General features: G+C 40.8%; 1 protein-coding gene across 2 annotated transcripts in view; it reads left to right on the plus strand.

Annotated features, from left to right (window-relative positions):
- The first annotated feature begins 2,761 nt into the window (after positions 1–2,761).
- Nckap1l (NCK associated protein 1 like) overlaps positions 2,762–17,500 on the plus strand; it is a 47,956-nt gene continuing 33,217 nt past the window's right edge. For both annotated transcript variants that reach the window (XM_036208999.1, XM_036209000.1), the window contains exons 1-9: positions 2,762–2,900; positions 3,948–4,058; positions 4,765–4,857; positions 12,696–12,752; positions 14,080–14,222; positions 15,407–15,497; positions 15,583–15,720; positions 17,256–17,304; positions 17,388–17,500. The exon at positions 17,388–17,500 is cut by the window's right edge and continues 44 nt beyond it. In XM_036208999.1, the coding sequence (XP_036064892.1) occupies positions 2,799–2,900; positions 3,948–4,058; positions 4,765–4,857; positions 12,696–12,752; positions 14,080–14,222; positions 15,407–15,497; positions 15,583–15,720; positions 17,256–17,304; positions 17,388–17,500 (897 nt within the window). In that variant the 5' untranslated portion in view covers positions 2,762–2,798. The remainder of the gene's footprint in view (positions 2,901–3,947; positions 4,059–4,764; positions 4,858–12,695; positions 12,753–14,079; positions 14,223–15,406; positions 15,498–15,582; positions 15,721–17,255; positions 17,305–17,387) is intronic.

Genomic DNA, 17,500 nt, shown 5'->3' on the forward strand with positions numbered 1-17,500 from the left:
TTGGATATGTAGCAAACAGCTGGGTTACACTTTATATATACTAATTAACTTAATAAAATAGCCCCATGAGACAGAAATTATTAATCAATATAATCACATTTAAAGGTACATAAACTCAATCAGCTGGTAATTGGTAGAGTAGGGATGGAAAGTCAAGTGACCTGGGTCTAGAATCTGGGCTCTTAGCCACTAAGTCACAAGGCTCAGCTACTGAGCTACATTAATCAGAGTCTGGTTCTGAAGTGTTGGTTTCCCCTCATACCAGCTGGTGTTTCCAGGCTCCAGGAATTTTTCACTGAAAGTGGGGAGGGAATATAATATGAAATGTACATTTAGGGTAGAACCTAAACTGGGCAGGATGGTATACACTTGTAATCCTAGCACTTAGGAGATGGAAGTGGGAGAATCAGGAGTTCAGGGTACCCTTGGCTACATATTGAATTTAAAGTCAACTGGGGTTCTATGAGACTTTATCTCAAAATCCAAATAAATAAATAAAACTAAATTAATGGAGGCAGAATCTGATTTAGATGTAAAGTACATGAGTGTAGACCCAGTGTTGTAGGAATTTAGGAAGAACTGGGTTTAGGACTGTTGAGCAAGACCCTGAAGTTTGAATAGGATTTGGCTTAGCAATAGGAAAAGCATATGTAAGTGAAGTCAGAAACAAACATAGCACACCCCCAGTAGACAGAAACCATGGTCCTATTTGATTGGGGAGTATATATTAGAGGTGGCAGAAAACAAGATTGGTTTGGCAAAGAGAGTCTTTAAATTTTTTTTTTTTGGACAAGGACAAGAATATAAGTGAGAAAGAGACAACAGAAAGAGACAACAGAAAGATACTGACCCTGTGAAGGCTGTGGCTGGGCTGTTAAACTGCCTCTGACAACCTGTTATTTATCCTCCCCCATCAAGGTAAAAGACCAATAGAACCCGCAGACCTCTTCAGAAGAACTTGGGTTTCCTTGATAACAGCAGGTGATTTAAATCTTCAAGGTCCATATCACATTACTCTAGGCCCATAGCGTTTGAGCCCCTTATAAATAAGCGAAGACAGAGTCTCTTTTCTAAAAAGGCAAAGTCTCTCTCAGAGGAGTTTGAAATTTTATACCTTAAGCATTTGATTGTTTCTTCAAAATAAAACATTCTCTTGGGAGCAAGCATGCTAAGTTCTTTTAATAATAATGTTGATCATTCCTGACTCCTTTCTCCTACCCCCACCCAGGATTTTGGGCTCATGTGAAAGCTCTGGGTATGGAAAAAAATGGGATTATTAAACAAGCAGAGAAAAGGCTGTGGGAAGGAAGCAGGTGCAAAGACATCTCTGACATGGAACTTTCCTGGAATCTTTTACTCTCTACCTTGAAAGAGACTTGAAGTTGAAAGTTTCTTTAGGTAGAGAGTTGAGGCTTGGTTGGAATGTAAGAATTATCTCAGTGCTAAAATTTATTCAAACATCTAAGATTCAAGAGTCATTACTTTTCTCTTGCTAATTAATCTGGCTTTTCATCATGGGGCATATTTCATCGATTAGGTCTTAATAATTAAATAAATTCTTAGTATTATGTCTGATTTTTTAAAGACAGGTTCTTATGTCTGAAGGGCTCTAGCAGGCCTGGCAAACATGGCGCTGGCAGGCCTTGCCCTTACCCTCCCCTCTCCTTGTAAACCATAGATTACATCCCTAGAGCCTACCATCAAGGTCTATTCCCTTATTTGGATACGTTTTTTTGTGTGTGGTTTTTCAAGACAGGGTTTCTCTGTATACCCTGGCTGTCCTAGAACTCACTTTGTAGACCAGGCCATCTTGGAACTTACAGAGATCTGCCTGCCTCTGCCTCCTGAGTGCTGGGATTAAAGGCGTGCGCCACCACTGCCAAGCTAAGAATTTGCATGTTTAGTATGCTCCTTTTAAAACACTTTATTTTTTGTAGTATCTAACAAGTTTCCAAGGTGCTGCTGCTACTGTTGGATCACACTTGCAGACTCACTGTACTAGATACTGCAAGGGAAATCAATATTAGGTATCATACTGGTCATTAGGGAGGAGCATATGATGTGGGTGGGAGAGACAAAGCATATGCTTGAAAATATAGCAAGGAGCTAGGTCTGATGGCACATGCCTATAATCCCAGTACTCTGGAGATGGAGGCAGGAGATCAGAGGTTGAAGGTCATTCTCAACTACATAAGGAGATACAGATTTAGTATATCCTGTAGTTCATAAGACCCTTTCTCAACCCTCCCAATCATTTATATAAATAGGTTTATACATAAAATAGAGAAGAATAGAACACAAAATTGAATAGAATAGTTAGAAAGAGATAGGATCTGACTTGGGTCGTAAAAGGATGCTGGGGCCTAAGGGTCAGTAGAAAATAACAGGCATTCTAGATGGGGATACAAAAGGGAAAGTGTAGAGGTGTATGAGGCTGATAGTAGATATTTGTTTGGTGCAGGCTTTGTCTGGGACACTTGAGGAGGGTTAAGGCCAAAATGGTTGGTGCTGCTTTATGAGGAGCCTTGAAAGCCTGTTCATTTACTCAGCCTCCGCCCCCGTCTTAGCAAACCAGAAAGAGGAAGTCTCCTCTGCTGAGGGTGCAAGAGGAAGCGCAAGGGGCCTCTGAAGGCCTGTGAGCCACAGTGACTGCTCTCCCCCAGGAACCAATTGCAGAGGCACCCGGAAGCACGGTGCACCAACCAGGCTTCCACACAGAGGGTGTTGTCACCCAGGCTGAGACTATTTGGGGCGACTGGGTCTTGCTGTCTGGATGATCCTCTTTCTCGGTGGCCATCATGTCTTTGACCTCTGCCTACCAGCATAAATTAGCAGAGAAACTCACCATCCTGAATGACCGAGGCCAGGGGGTTCTCATCCGAATGTACAACATCAAGAAGGTAGGTACAGATCATTTTATCGAATCAGGGCAGGAGCCTGGAGGCCTACAGGCCCAATAGTTAAGCCTCCCCGCCTTTCTTCCCCACTGCTTTAAGTGGCATTCAGGCACTCAGACGATATAGGTCACTCAGTTTGGGGAGCTAGAGGGAGGCTTTTTTTTTAGGGCTTGCCCTTTCTAGGTATGATTCTTGCCTTTCTGAGAGCATCATCTTTCCCCTGGGACTGAGGGTAGGGGTGAAAATGGGGATGAGAATATTTATGTTCTGAGTGATTTGGATAAGGGTCTGGAATCTATAGTTTTGGGTCTATTTATTGCTAATTCCTCTACTTTTTGAGATTTCAAGTTGGGTTTCTGTTAAAAGCTTTTTTGTGGAATCATTTCCCTAAATAGATCTTTTTTTTAAGGAGGTGGGTGTCTTCTAAGGTACTTTGTGTCTGTGCATGGTGTGTGTGTGTGTGTGTGTGTGTGTGTGTGTGTGTGTGTGTGTGTTTAGAACAGAAACTATGAAACTGGGCAAAGCTGATGTTGAGAGGTGAGCCAGGGGCTGGGCAAGCTGTAGGAAGTAGAGATAAAGGTGGGTAATTTTGAGACTCTCCTGGGAGAGAATAGAAGGGACTTATGGGAGGGACATTTGTGCACTTGTGGTAAAGCGCCAGGAATATGGTTTCTGTGTCCTCATGACATCTATGAAAGCCTCTTAGGGTGAGAGCCTCACGTACTGGAAAAAACTGTGACTCCGAGCTTTATAGAAAGTCCAACTTTTGAGCAGCCACTTTTCTAGATACTTCCGGCTTCAGTGGAGGGGCGGGGAACAGGCTTCCTCTCTGTTAGAATCAAGCCTCTGTTAAGACAAGATGCCAGGTTGTTAGCTCTTAGGGGTGTTGGTTCACTGTCTGGAACTTGTTTCCCGCCTACTCTCATGCTTTTATAATGAATTTCCAGGCACTCATTCCCAAGAGAGATAGTGAGAATGAACGATCAGTTAGAGGTGTGTATCTGAGTGGAAATATAATATGGTGGTTTTATTTTATTTTTGTCTGTACAGACCTGTTCAGATCCAAAATCTAAGCCACCTTTCTTACTGGAAAAGTCCATGGAATCAAGTCTCAAGTACATCAACAAGAAATTTCCCAACATAGATGTCCGAAATAGCACGGTGAGAACTTGGGCCCATTTTCCCTCTTTCTGTGACATTATTCTTGCATGACTCAGATTCTCCACTTTTGGCTGCTTGTCTTCAAGTGTAGCCATCTCTTAGTTTTTCTAGGTGCATATATAGGGCTTCAGGTATTGAGGATTGTGAGCTCAGATGGGAGTCTCCTATGGTGAGCTGGAGCACAGCTCTTGTGAGCCAGGTTCTGAGGACACTGGTACTTACAGAGGGGCAGCTCCATTAGTCTCACAGAGCACATCTTTTACTGTAGTTCTTGATACCCACACTGTGTTTCTTGACTGCTAGATGCTATACATCGAATGGCAGATCCTGTACTTTTCCCTGTCTTAATCATAGAGTTCTCACAATATATGCAGAGTGTTTTTTATATTCGGCTTCTTTCCCTATTGATTTATATAGCAAACTTCTCCATCTGAAAGGAAACTGGGAATCTTTCAGCCAGTCTTCTGCTTGTAGTCAGAATCACATGTGGCCATCAATCGAGATAGAGAATTTCTGTGCAGAGAGGAGAACACTGGCAAGCTTCTGATCCTCCCAGCATGTTTTGCCCTTTTAAGAATGATTGGGTAATTAGCTGGAGAGATGGCTCAATGGTTAAGAATGTCTGAGTAGTACTCCTAGCTTTTAGTTACTTGGATCAATCGCTTTTTTTATGTTACATGTTTTGTTTTGTTTGTGTCTCTCTCAGCAACATTTAGGACCAGTACATCGTGAAAAGGCTGAGATAATTAGATTCCTCACTAACTACTACCAGTCATTTGTGGACGTCATGGAATTCCGGGTGAGCCCTTTGTTGCCAGTGTTGACATGGGCTTCAGAGGCTGAACTTCTTAATAGTTGTTCATTTCTGTTGTTTGACTCAAGTTCTTGAATGAAAAGAGGAGAGAGGTACTGATATGCAATGATGTCTAAACTGTATTGTTAATTAACTATATATGAAATACCAAATTTTTACTTCAAGAGATACATAGGGTGGATGCAGTTGGTGGCACACACCTACAGTCCCAGTTCTTAGGAGGTAGAGGCAGGGGAATCAGAAGTTCAAAGTTATCTTCAGCTACATATTGAGTTCTAGGCTAGCCTGGGTTACATGAAACCCTGTTTCAAAAACAACAGCAACAAAACCCAAACTTATATCAAATAGTATCGATATAGTCACACTAAGTACTTAGAATATTATGCATCAGATATAAAAATTAAATAATTTGGTGATGGATTATGGCTGGCTTCAGTTTACTGAGCCATAGTTTTCCCAGTGTTTTTTTATATTTGTATATGTATGTGTGTTGTGTGTGTGCACTTGCAGGCATGTTTATGCTGAGGAGTGGGTGTGGAGGTCTGTGGGAAACCATTTTCAGGTTTCCTAGTGGCTTTACCCAGCAGGTCTGCATAGGGAGGATGATTAGACCACGGGCCTGAGTGCAGGTGTCTGAGATGGTCTGCACTGGGCTGTGCTGGGGGAGGTCTTTTGCTCCATCCCTTGGCGTTTCTATAAATTCCCAGGCAGAGAGTTGGCCTGTTGGAATAGGTTCCAGGTCCTCTTGAGGCTATCTTGTATTTTCTATCTGTTTCTCCCCACTCTAAATCCTTCTTCTTCTTCTCTTTCTTCTTCTTCTTCTTCTTCTTCTTCTTCTTCTTCTTCTTCTTCTTCTTCTTCTTCTTCTTCTTCTTCCCCTCCTCCTCCTCCTCCTCCTCCTCCTCCTCCTCCTCCTCCTCCTTCTTCTTCTTCTTCAAGACAGAGTTTCTCTGTAGCTTTGGAGACTGTCCTGGAGCTTACTTTGTAGACCAGGCTGGCCTCGAGCTCACAGAGATCCACCTGCCTCTGCCTCCCGAGTGCTGGGATTACAGGCATGCGCCACCACTGCCTGGCTAAATCCTTCTATCTAGTATTTCCTGCTGCTTCTACTCAAGAGCACTCTGGGAGAAATGTAGGGGTGGTGGGTAGCCCCCCACCAAGGTCAGAGGACAACTTTGGAGGTTGGTTCTATCCTTGCAGGTTTTATTTGTTTCTGCTGCTGTGCTTCACGTTCCAGGCAGGCTGGCCTAAGAACATCCTACCCATTCTGCTATTGCTGCCTCCTATCTTGCTGTAGGAGTCTGCAATTACAGATGTGTGCCCTTACATATGTGGGTTCACTAGACTTGTGCAATTACAGATGTGTGCCCTTACATATGTGGGTTCACTAGACTTGTGCAATTACAGATGTGTGCCCTTATATCTGTGGGTTCACTAGACTTGTGCAATTACAGATGTGTGTCCTTATATCTGTGGGTTCACTAGACTTGTGCAATTACAGATGTGTGCCCTTATATCTGTGTGCCGGGAGCCATTCCCCGGTGGTGGATGGGTCCTGCAGAGGATGTAAGGAGTAGGCAGGAGAAGGAAGTGAGCCAGGCCATGGTAGTCGGGAGAATCTTGCAGCTTGACTGACTAGCAGCCAGAGTGTTTCTTTATTTATACAGATCTTAATTAGCAGGGATACATTCATGATGTTCCAAAACATAGATCATATCATTTTTGGTTTGGGACATGTGTTTCACTTCCTTTTGTTCATCTTTTAGTCATCATTAATAAACTATGACAGAACAGAGTTATCATTTTTAATAATTTTCCCTCAAGTTTTGACATCATTAATAAAGAGTTATCAATCTTATTCATAAACCCAATAAAACCCAATTTTTGAGACTCTAGAGGCATTTGACAGCCTGTACTCAGGCTAGTTGCTTTGGTTGCTTCAAGGACATTAGACTAAAACAAAATCTTGAACCACCGTGGGCATTTTGCCATGTCTCAAGCAATGTATTAACTCTTAGTGGTCAGAGTACCCAGGAAAAATCCTCAGGCTAACGCTGCCACAGTTATTATTCCAATTCTGGCATAATATAATCAATATTCACATTTATACCCTTATAGAATTTGTCTATATGTCTAATCCTGGCATTCTGTTGTTCCTTGGTCATATGACATTATAGTGGCTCCACATGGGCTAACTTCTAAGAGAGGGAGGTCCTGACACCTCATGCTTTTGTCATCTTTCCACTCCATACTTTACTTATCAATATGTCTCTGTGTAGGGCAGAATTGTATGCTATGTAGTTGTCTGAGTGTACAGTGGGAAGAGGCTTGTAATCTGAACTGTGGATGATTCCTCTAGCCCACTGAATCTTGTTGACCTTTTAAAATTGACCTTGTTTTGAATATCTTGTTCCAGTGTAAGTACAGGGAGAGATGTTTCAAGAATGTCTCAGAGCCTCATGAAGAGACCTCTGGCTTCTTCTTTTTGTGTCACAATCTCCAAGGTGTAAGGAAGACCTTCAAGTAGATAAGGATATCTCCCTAAGTGGAGCAGGAATAGTATGTTCAGGACTTTCCTGGATAAGCTTAGAAGCAACATTCCTGGGAGAAGGCATAAATGATTCATAAGGAATTTTCCATCAATCCAACATCCCCAAATTGTACAAATATTAAAAGTGCCCCAAGTATGCACAGGTGGAGATGAAAACCAAAGGTGGCATGGCAGCCATCATGTGGCTCAGCTCTGCTGGATCTTTGTCAAGCAGCTGTGCTGGCTTTATGACTTCTGCTGTTCCATTCAAATATGGCTGTGCCATCTGTGGGGTCACTGGATTTGTGCAATTACAGATGTGTGCCCTTATATCTGTGGGTTCACTGGACTTGTAAGGCTAATGCCTTCACCCGCAGGTATAAACTGTGTGTATGGTGTGTGTATGTGTCACAGCATAGGTGTGGGGGTCATAGAACACATTTCAGGAGTTTGTTCTGTTCCCACCTTGTCGAGCCATTTCCCTGGTCCCCTTTGCAGTTTTTAGTGTGGTACACATAACCATAAAATTTACTGCCTTAACCATTTTACGTATACAATTCAGTGATATTAAATTTCATCATAATACATGACTATCTTTTCATGTTGTAAAATTGACATTCTCCACACTTTAAACAACAGTTCCTCATTTTTCCTGTTCCTTGGCCCTTCCTTGATGACAGTCATTCTCTTTCTGTTTTTACAATTTTAACAATGCTGTTTTTTGTAAGTGGTACCTTTTATCTTTTTTGTGACTGGGCTTGTTTAACTGACTAGGATGTGTTAAGGTATATCCATGTGGTAGAATATTGGAGAATTTCCTCCATTTTAAGAGAGAACAACATTCCATCCTGTGGTTATACTCTATTTTGCTTCCCTATTCATCCATCAGTGAACATTTGAGTTGCCTCCATGTTTTAGCTGTTGTTACTAATACTGCTATGAATGTAGTTGTTCAATTGCCTTTCAGATCTTGATTTTAATTCTTCTTTGAGATATCCATAAGTGGAACTATTGGATTTGGGTAATTCATTATTTTAAAATTTAATTTTATTATTATCATGTGTGGGAATGTGAGTATGCATGTGTCCTGCTGTGTGCATGGGGGTCAGAGGAAAACTTCAGGAATTGGTTACTATATTGTTTTATTTTTTCTTTTTTCAAAGTGGGTGTACCATTTAATTGACTACCAACAGTACATAAGGGATATAATTTATCAACATTCTGATCAACAACTGTTTTTGGATAGTGGGTATCAAACCTAAGTTCTCACAAATAGTAGGCAAAGCTCTAACACTCACCTACATCCTTGTCTCATTGCTGTTGTAATTTGTCTTGCTAATTGGCAATGCTATGTGTTTTTTATTATATTTGGTTTTTTTTAAGCTTTTCAAGACAGGGTTTCTCTGTGTAGCCCTGGCTGTCCTGGAACTCACTCTGTAGACCAGGCTGGCCTCAAACTCAGATATCTGTCTGCCTCTGCCTCCCAAGTGCTGGGATTAAAGATGTGCACCACCACTACCCAGCTTCTTTTATTGTTTTTATTGGATATTTGTATATCTTCTTTGGAGAAATAGCTTCTTTAAGTTCTTTGTACATTTTTAATCAGTTTTGTTTAGTTTTTGTTGTGAGTGTTAGGAGATTTGTATATTGGCCACACCTTTTTTACATTAGGATTTCCCCCCATATTTTATTATAAACATAGTAAAACATTTCAAATGTTAGTCTGGCATGGTCATGCACACATTTAATCCTAGCACTTGAAAGGCAGAAGCAGACAGCTCTGAGTCTGAGGCCAGCCTGGTCTACAGAGTGAAAACCTATCTGAACCTACTACCCCTGCCCCCGCAAAAGTAATTGTAGTACTGGTTGCTCATCTCTAACCTGAAAATCTGAATTCTGGAATACTCTAACATCTGAAACTTCTTGAGCATTGACATGACTGCTGTAAGTCTGACTATGTGACAAGTTACAGTCAAAATATAAGACCACAAAAAATTGCATAAAGTTATTAGGCTATGAATTAGTTACTTTTCCATTGTATGATAAGGTACCATGACCCAGGCAACATATAGAAGATACTGTTCTAGAGGGAGAATCCCTAATAGCAAAGGAGGAATGGCATGGGGGATGGGGAGGAGCAGGAAGCTGAATGATCACATCTTTGATAATAATCACATTCAAGCCCACACAGGCCATGTATATGAGCTGTGCATGAAACAGATGAATTTCATGATTAGATTTGGATTCCATCCCCAAGACATTCTATATATACATGTAAACATTTCCAAATCTGAAATATACAAGATATGAGGCACTCTTAGTCCTAAGCATTTTGGATCAGGGATAGTCAACCTGTATAATAAATGCTGCTTTTCTTCTGGTTCTCCTAATTGTTAATATTTTGCCATATTGCTTGTCACTCATTCTCCCCACCCCCACAAACCATTTTACTTATTTGCAGACATCATGATATTTCCTTCCCAAAATATTTTAGCATACATCTGCAAAGGACAGGAATATTCCTTACATAATCCTATTACAATTATCCCACTAAGGAAACATAATTTCTACAACATTATTGGCTAATGCAGAGCCTATGTTTGCACTCATGTTGCTATAATAATTTCTTGCATTTGTCTTTCGTGTCCTGACCTTTTGAAGAGTCCAGGAAAGTTGTTCAGAGTATGTCTCAGTTTGGATTTGTCTTGTTAAAAGCTTTCAGTAGCTTTAGCACATAAGTGACATTTTGTTTAGATTTTAAAGGATAATGCTGCTTTTGGAAATTAAGGAAACATAAAAATTATTTCATATAGCATTCTGAAATGTAAATTGATGATGCCTTTCAAAACTGAAAAATTAATGAAGTACTTATACTTCTAGAACTTGTCTTAAAGAAATAGAAGTTCAAAGACACATGTACAAGAATGTACTCTGTCATGTTGTTTGTAATAGTGTCAATTTGATAATTAATATAGCTAATAAAAATTCAGTTAAAAGCTCAGGATCTGACTGTAAACAAATATTATGCAGTTGTTAAAGATGAGAGCATATGTTTACATTAGTTGGCATGCAAAAACATTCTTTACATATTGTTTAATGTTAAGAGAAAATTATAATACAGTTTAAGATGTAATCAGTCTCTAAAATACATATTTACATAGATAAATATGCATATACAAAAGATTGAAATTTCTGAGTGGTGGGATTATGAGTGTTTTAAAAACTGGGGATGGAAGGGACTAGAGAGATGGCTTAGTGGTTGAGTACTTGTTGCTCTTTCAGAGGTCCTAGGTTTGGTTCTCAGTAACTTCAGTTGCAGGGGATCCAATACCCTTTCTGGCCTCTACAGACACCTGCACACACATGGTGCACATCATACACTCAGACACATACATATACACATAAAATACATTTTTTAAAATTGGTGGAGGGGAGATGGCTAGTGAGTAAAGTACATACAAGTGTGAGGACCTGAGTCGGAATCCCCAGAACCCTGGTGAAGCCCGTACACCAGTGCGTCCTTACCCTGATACTATTAAGGTGAGTTGGAGACAGAGACAGGATAATCCCATGGAAACTAGGTGTGGTTGGTTTATGCCTTTAATCCCAGCACAGAGAGATCTTTGTAAGTTTGAGACTAGATTGACCTACATACTGAGTTCTAAGGTAATAGGGGCTATGTGGTGAGACCCTGTCTCAAAAACAGCAGCAAAAATAAAACCCCACAACAAACATACACACACACACAAAGAGGCAATCCTAAACAAGGTGGAAGTAGAGAACCAACAACAAAGTTGTTCTCTGATCTCTACATTCTGCATGTGAATACAGATTTAAAAAACTATTAATTGCTGGGCATGGTGGTTCATGCCTATAATCTTATCATTGGAGAGACAGAGCTAAGAAGATCATTGTGTATTTGAGCCATGGCTACAGTCTCAAAAAGTCTAAACCCAACAAACAAAAGTGAAAAACCAATAGCTTTATGTGGTGGCAGATGTCTATAATCCCAGGACTTGGTAGGCAGAGGCAACATAAGGGGTTTGAGGTTAGCCTGTGTTATAGCAACAACACTACCCTAATTAGAATTAAGCTCATCTTTATTTTCTAATTTTTACATATTGAATATGTGTTATTATTATTTTTCTTTCTTTTTCCAAGACAAGGTTCTCTGCATAGCTCTGGCTGTTCTGGAACTCTCTGTAAACCAGGATGGCCTGGAACTCATGGAGATCTGCCTGTCTCTGCCTCCTGAGTGCTGGGATTAAAGTCGATGCTCAGCTACCCCTTGTCACTTCTTATCCTGCACTCTTGGTCTCAGGCAACTGTTAATCTGCTCTCCAGAATGATGTTTCTTTTCTAAAGGTTCAGATAAATGGAGTCTGATCAGCATGTATTCTTTTGTGTTTTGTCTACATTGATTGTATCATGTATCAAAGATCACTACTTATGTTTGCTGAGAACTATTCCATTGTATGGATACAAATGGTTTATTTATTTACTGGTTGGTGGGTTGCTTCCAGATTTGAATCAGTTTGTATAAATTGCTATTAAAAGTCAAGTACAATCTTTGTAGGGATTTGTTTTTCATTTCACAAAGGTTGCTGAATCATATGGTAAGAATATATTTAATGTATTTGAGCTTTTTCAATTTTTAAAATAATTCATGTATGTTATGCAAATGTCTGGGATATAGTGCATCATTTGATATATGCATACAGTATACCATTGTTAAATTAGGATAACTAGCGTTTCTATTAAACACTATCATGTCTTTGTATGGAGAACTTTCAAATTTCTTTCTTCTTGTTCATTAGAAAAGAACGTCAATTTTATTTTTTAACAAATGCCAAACTTTTAGCTGGGCATGGTGGTATACACCTTTAATCCCAGCACTCAGGAGTCAGAGGCTGTTCTCTGTGAGTTTGAGGCCAGCCTGATCTACAAAGTGAGTTCCAGAACTACACAGTGAAACCCTGTTTTAAAACAAGTTTGGCTTTCTTTTTTTTTTTTTTTTTTTTTATTTCCTCTTGTTTATTTCCTTTTTAAATTTATTTCCCCTCTGGGGAAATGAGGCCCAGGGATCTTAAGTCAGGCATTATGTTCACAAACATCAGTGGCTTGTGGCCAGGTAGCCTGATGGGGGTCACTGGCGACTTGTGAGGAGGATAGTCTTCCCTCTTTTGAATAATGCCCTTCCTTAAGGTAGATCTCCAGGGAGGTCATCACTTCCTGTCTTGGTAGCTCACATTACCTTCTCCTTATTCATTTTCTTCTTCACTTCTACCCACAGGATCATGTATACGAACTTCTCAACACCATTGATGCCTGCCAGTGCCATTTTGATATTGTAAGAGCCTTCGTAACATTTCTCTATTGTAGAAGAAAATTAAAGAAAAGACCAAGTGTACACTGAGACAAGGAAGGATGGGACAGAATTGGACAAAAGACTGTGTATTTATTCCTCCTCAGGACTATGGTTCTTTTTTTAAATTAAAATATGTATTTATTTATTGTGCGTATGTAGGTAGGAGGGTGTGTGTGTTCATGTGCCATAGCACATGTATGGAAGTCAGAGGATAGCTTGTGGCAGTCAATTCTCTCTTTGTACCAGGTGGGTTTCAGGAGTCAGATTTAGATAGTTAGGCTTGGCCACAAGTGTTTTTACCTACTGAACCATTTTGATGGCCCTAGGTACTGTAAATCTTTTAAAAAATGTGCTAAGGTTAAATGCTTTTAAATAGTGAGCACATCATCAATGTAATTTAAATAACACAAAATTATACACCAATATTTTTATTTTACTTCCTTTAACCCCCCCAACAACACCTTATTTCCTAGTATCTTTGTATCCTTTTTTGTTTATTTTTCATACTGAGCTTTGAAGCTAGGGTCCTGTGCATTCTAGGTAAGAGCTCTACTACTGACTTAAATTATTACTTTTTTTTTTTTTTGAGACAGTATTTCTGTGTAGCCTTGGCTGTCCTGGAACTCTCTCTATAGACCAGGCTGGCTTTGAACTCAGAGATCCTTCTGCCTCTGCTTTCCCAGTGCTGGGATTAAGGGCGTGCACCACTTCCTGGCTCCTACTTTTACTTTATTTTTATTTTTTTGTGGAGCTCAGGATCGAACCCAGGGCCTTGTGCTTGCTAGGCAAGCGCTCTTCCACTGAGCTAAATGCCCAACCCCATCTACTTTTATTTTTTGAAACTGCTTCTTTTTTTTATTTTCTTCAAGACATGGTTTCTCTATGTAACCCTGGCTGTTCTGGAACTTGCTCTGCAGACCAAGCTGGCCTTAAACTCAAAGACCCAACCTGTCTCTGCCTTCCAAGTGCTGGTTTTAAGGGTGTGTGTCACCATGCTTTATTTTGTGAGAGTCTCACTAATTTGTTCAAGCTGGCCTGAAACTTACTCCATAGTCTGAGCTGACCTTAAACTTGTAATTCTTCTGCCTCAGTCTCCTGAGCAGCTGTGATTATGGACTAGTGCGTGGCTCCAGGTTCTCCAGTATCTTGAGCTCATATTTAGCTCCTGCTTTTGTTTCAGTTTTCTTCTGAAGACATATACTATTGGTTCTAATTCTAATAAACATTGAGTACTGTAGGGAATGGCTGAAGAAACAGAGGGTGATCCAGGTTAATACTGATCTTGGGATTCCTATGTATTTCCTTGTAGAATCTCAACTTTGATTTCACTCGGAACTATCTGGACTTGATCGTGACTTACACCTCAGTCATTTTACTCCTGTCACGGATTGAGGACCGCCGGATACTCATTGGCATGTACAACTGTGCCCATGAGATGCTGCACGGGCACAGGTAAGTTAGGAGGAAATAGAGAACTTCACATGTATCAGGCAGTGGTGGCACACCCCTTTAATCTCAGCAGGGAGATCTCTGAGTTGGAAGCCAGCCTGGTCTACAGAATGAGTTCCAGGACAGGTAGGGCTATACAGAGAAATCCTGTCTCAAAACCCAACCAACCAACCAACCAAACAAACAAAAAGAGTCTCACCTGTGGTGCTGCAAGAAGTGGATGGAGACAAAGAAACTTGATATCATGATTTCTCATATGAAAACCTATAATCTATGTTGTGTCCCAGGCAAAATAAGATACATTTTCACATATAGTTAACTGTTGAATCTCTGCCAGTGGATTATCCACTCTGCATTATCTCTGATCTATTTATAATCCTTGACTGGCTTCCACTTTGCTTCTCAGGTTATTATAAAAGGCAAAGATAATTCTTTTAGTATCAGTAGGACTAATACCAGTAAGGTTAAGCCATCAGAGGTAAGTAATGTAAGATAATGCATATTAAGGATAATTGGAAACCAAATAGAAATGGATGTTGGATTATCTGCAATTCTGTCCTCCATTTATTAATGCAATATAAGTATTTAAAGGGTGAAAAAATGGAGACTGGAAAGATGAGAGTGAGACATAGAACAATGACCTGTGTGTGACGTGCCTTCCCTCATGTTTGTATGGGTGTCTTGGTACAAGCGTTATCTAATAGATAAGCTTTGGATGATTATCTCCCATTTGGGATTTTCAGAGATTTGGCTCCAGGTATAAACTAGCTATTATGCATCCAGCCTTGTCTGCCTACAAGGGAGAAACTTTCATGGGTCTGTCCAAAACCATTTAGTTCTTTCTTTCTTCTTCTTTTTTATTTTTCTAAGACAGGGTTTTCTCTGTGTAGCCCTGGCTGTCCTAGAACTTTTTCTCTAGACCAGGTTGGCCTCAAACTCATAGAGATCTGCCTGCCTCTGCCTTCTGAGTTCTGGGATTAAAACATGTGCCACCACTGCCTGGCCTATGTGAGTATTTCTAACCATAGCTTGGTATGCCTACAGTTGGACATCAGTATATGTAATTCACAGATTAGCATATCTGTCTTTGGAGGGCATAGGGAATGCCAGCCTCTGTATACATATACATTATCTCCTACATAAATATGGAAGGGCCCATAACTCCTCTCTCTTCTGCTTTCCTGTAGTGACCCCAGTTTTGCTCGCCTGGGCCAGATGGTATTAGAGTATGACCATCCTCTGAAGAAGCTGACTGAAGAATTTGGACCTCACACAAAGGTGAGCTCCCCAAGAGTGGGGAGAATCATCCAGGCAGATGCATTCATCCCATCTTTGACATTAAGGATTTTTTTTTTTTTCACAGGCCGTGAGTGGGGCCCTCCTCTCTCTGCACTTCCTCTTTGTTCGGAGGAACCAGGGTGCTGAGCAGTGGCGCAGTGCCCAGCTTCTAAGCCTCATCAGCAGCCCCCCAGCCATGATTAACCCTGCCAATTCAGACACAGTGAGTTCCCCTTTCCTTCTGTTAGAAGAGGAATTCTCTGCCAAGGCCCTCTCCCTAGAAGGTGCTTCTTTAGGGAAAGATCAGCTCCAGGGCTGTTTCAGCATTCTTCTAGGGCCTGCTTCTCACTTGGTTTCTTCTTAAGCTAAAAAGTCGTTACTGATTTTGTGCTTCTGATTGAACCAGTCAGTATGTGCTGAATTAACAAATGGATGAAACTGAGTTAATGTGGTGTGGTGGCACATATACTTATGACCCTGGCTGTTGGGAGACTGAGGCAAGAGGACTGTCATGCGGCCATAGCCAGCCCTGCTTACATAACAAGTACCCAGACTTTGACTCAAAATTCAAACGAAAATGAAATGGAGTCATTAGGCACAAGAGGGAATTTGCGTTAGGAGTCAATTGACTAATAAATGTTACTCATCTATGATGAGACTGGCACCTTCCTTCAAAGAATTTATAGTCTTGAAAGGAAGATATACCATCAAAATGCAACCGGTGGCAGGGCATAGTGGTGTATCCTGTAATCTCAGTACTTGGCAGGAAGAAGTGGGAGGATTGCCACAAGTTTGAGGCCAGCCGGGACTATATAGCAAGAACTTGTCTCAAAAGACCAAAACCAATAAAAACGTGTGTGTGTGTGTGTGTGTGTGTGTGTGTGTGTGTGTGTGTGATGATTGCTTTGCTATTTGAGTTCAGATTCTTAGCAACTGTATAAAAGCGGCCACAGTGTTGTGTGTAACCTCGGCACTGGGGAGTGGCGACAGGCACATCTTTGGAGCGTCTGGTCAGCTAAGCCAATCAGCTATGAGCTTTGTGTTCAATGAGAGACTCTGTCTCAGAAACATAAAGTAGAGAGTGATTGAGGAAGACAGGTAATGTTCATGAACATGCATAAACGTGTACACATGCACAAATTTACAACTGATGCTGAGAGGTTGTGGATAAGTTCTAAATGAATGTTTACACTTCAGGTGTGATTAAAGAACATAATGGAGAAAGAAATTATGAGATTTTTGAGTTGAAGTTTTTTGAAAGTATCTCAGTATTGATGTCATGCTATACATTTTATTTGCTCTTCCTTCCAGCTCAACCTTGTTCTTTCCTCAGCTATGTCCTTTGCCCCTCAGTCCCCTTCCAGGCCCCCTTCCCTTCATGACAGCTTTCCTAGCTGTTCTCTCATCAAAGTGCCTCAATCCACTCCAATAAATGAAAGGTTTTTGTTTTTAGAGCTGGGGATTTTCCTGGGCCTTGTGCATTCTAGGCATGAGTTCCTCCAGACTTTTATTTAAAATTTTTTAAATTGCATTTTTATTTATTTATTTTGTGACACATGTGGGTGGAGCACAAGTACAGAGGTTATAGGACAACTTTCGGGGATCAGTTCTTTCTGTCCACCATGTGGGTTCTGTGCATTAAACTCAGGTTGTCAGGTTGGTAGCTGTCTCCTGTACCTGTTGAGCCCTCTTGCTGGCTCTGTCCTTTCTTTGGAAGTCATACACAGCTTCTTGGTCCTCTCTGTCTGCTTCTTGTAGATGGCCTGCGAGTATCTGTCTGTGGAAGTGATGGAGCGATGGATCGTAAGTAAGTTGTGGGAGCAGCTGGGAAAGGGCACTCCCAGGAGTGTACTATCTAAAAGCCTTCCTCTGGTTCTTATTCACTTGCAGTTGGTTTTCTTCTTTGTCATGGGTGCCTCAACTCCAACAGCCAGTGCCAGCAGCTGTGGAAGCTGTGTCTGCAGGGCTCCCTGTACATCACCCTCATCCGGGAGGATGTGCTG

This window comes from Onychomys torridus, chromosome 16, assembly GCF_903995425.1.
Source record: "Onychomys torridus chromosome 16, mOncTor1.1, whole genome shotgun sequence".
NCBI classification, from domain to species: domain Eukaryota; kingdom Metazoa; phylum Chordata; class Mammalia; order Rodentia; family Cricetidae; genus Onychomys; species Onychomys torridus.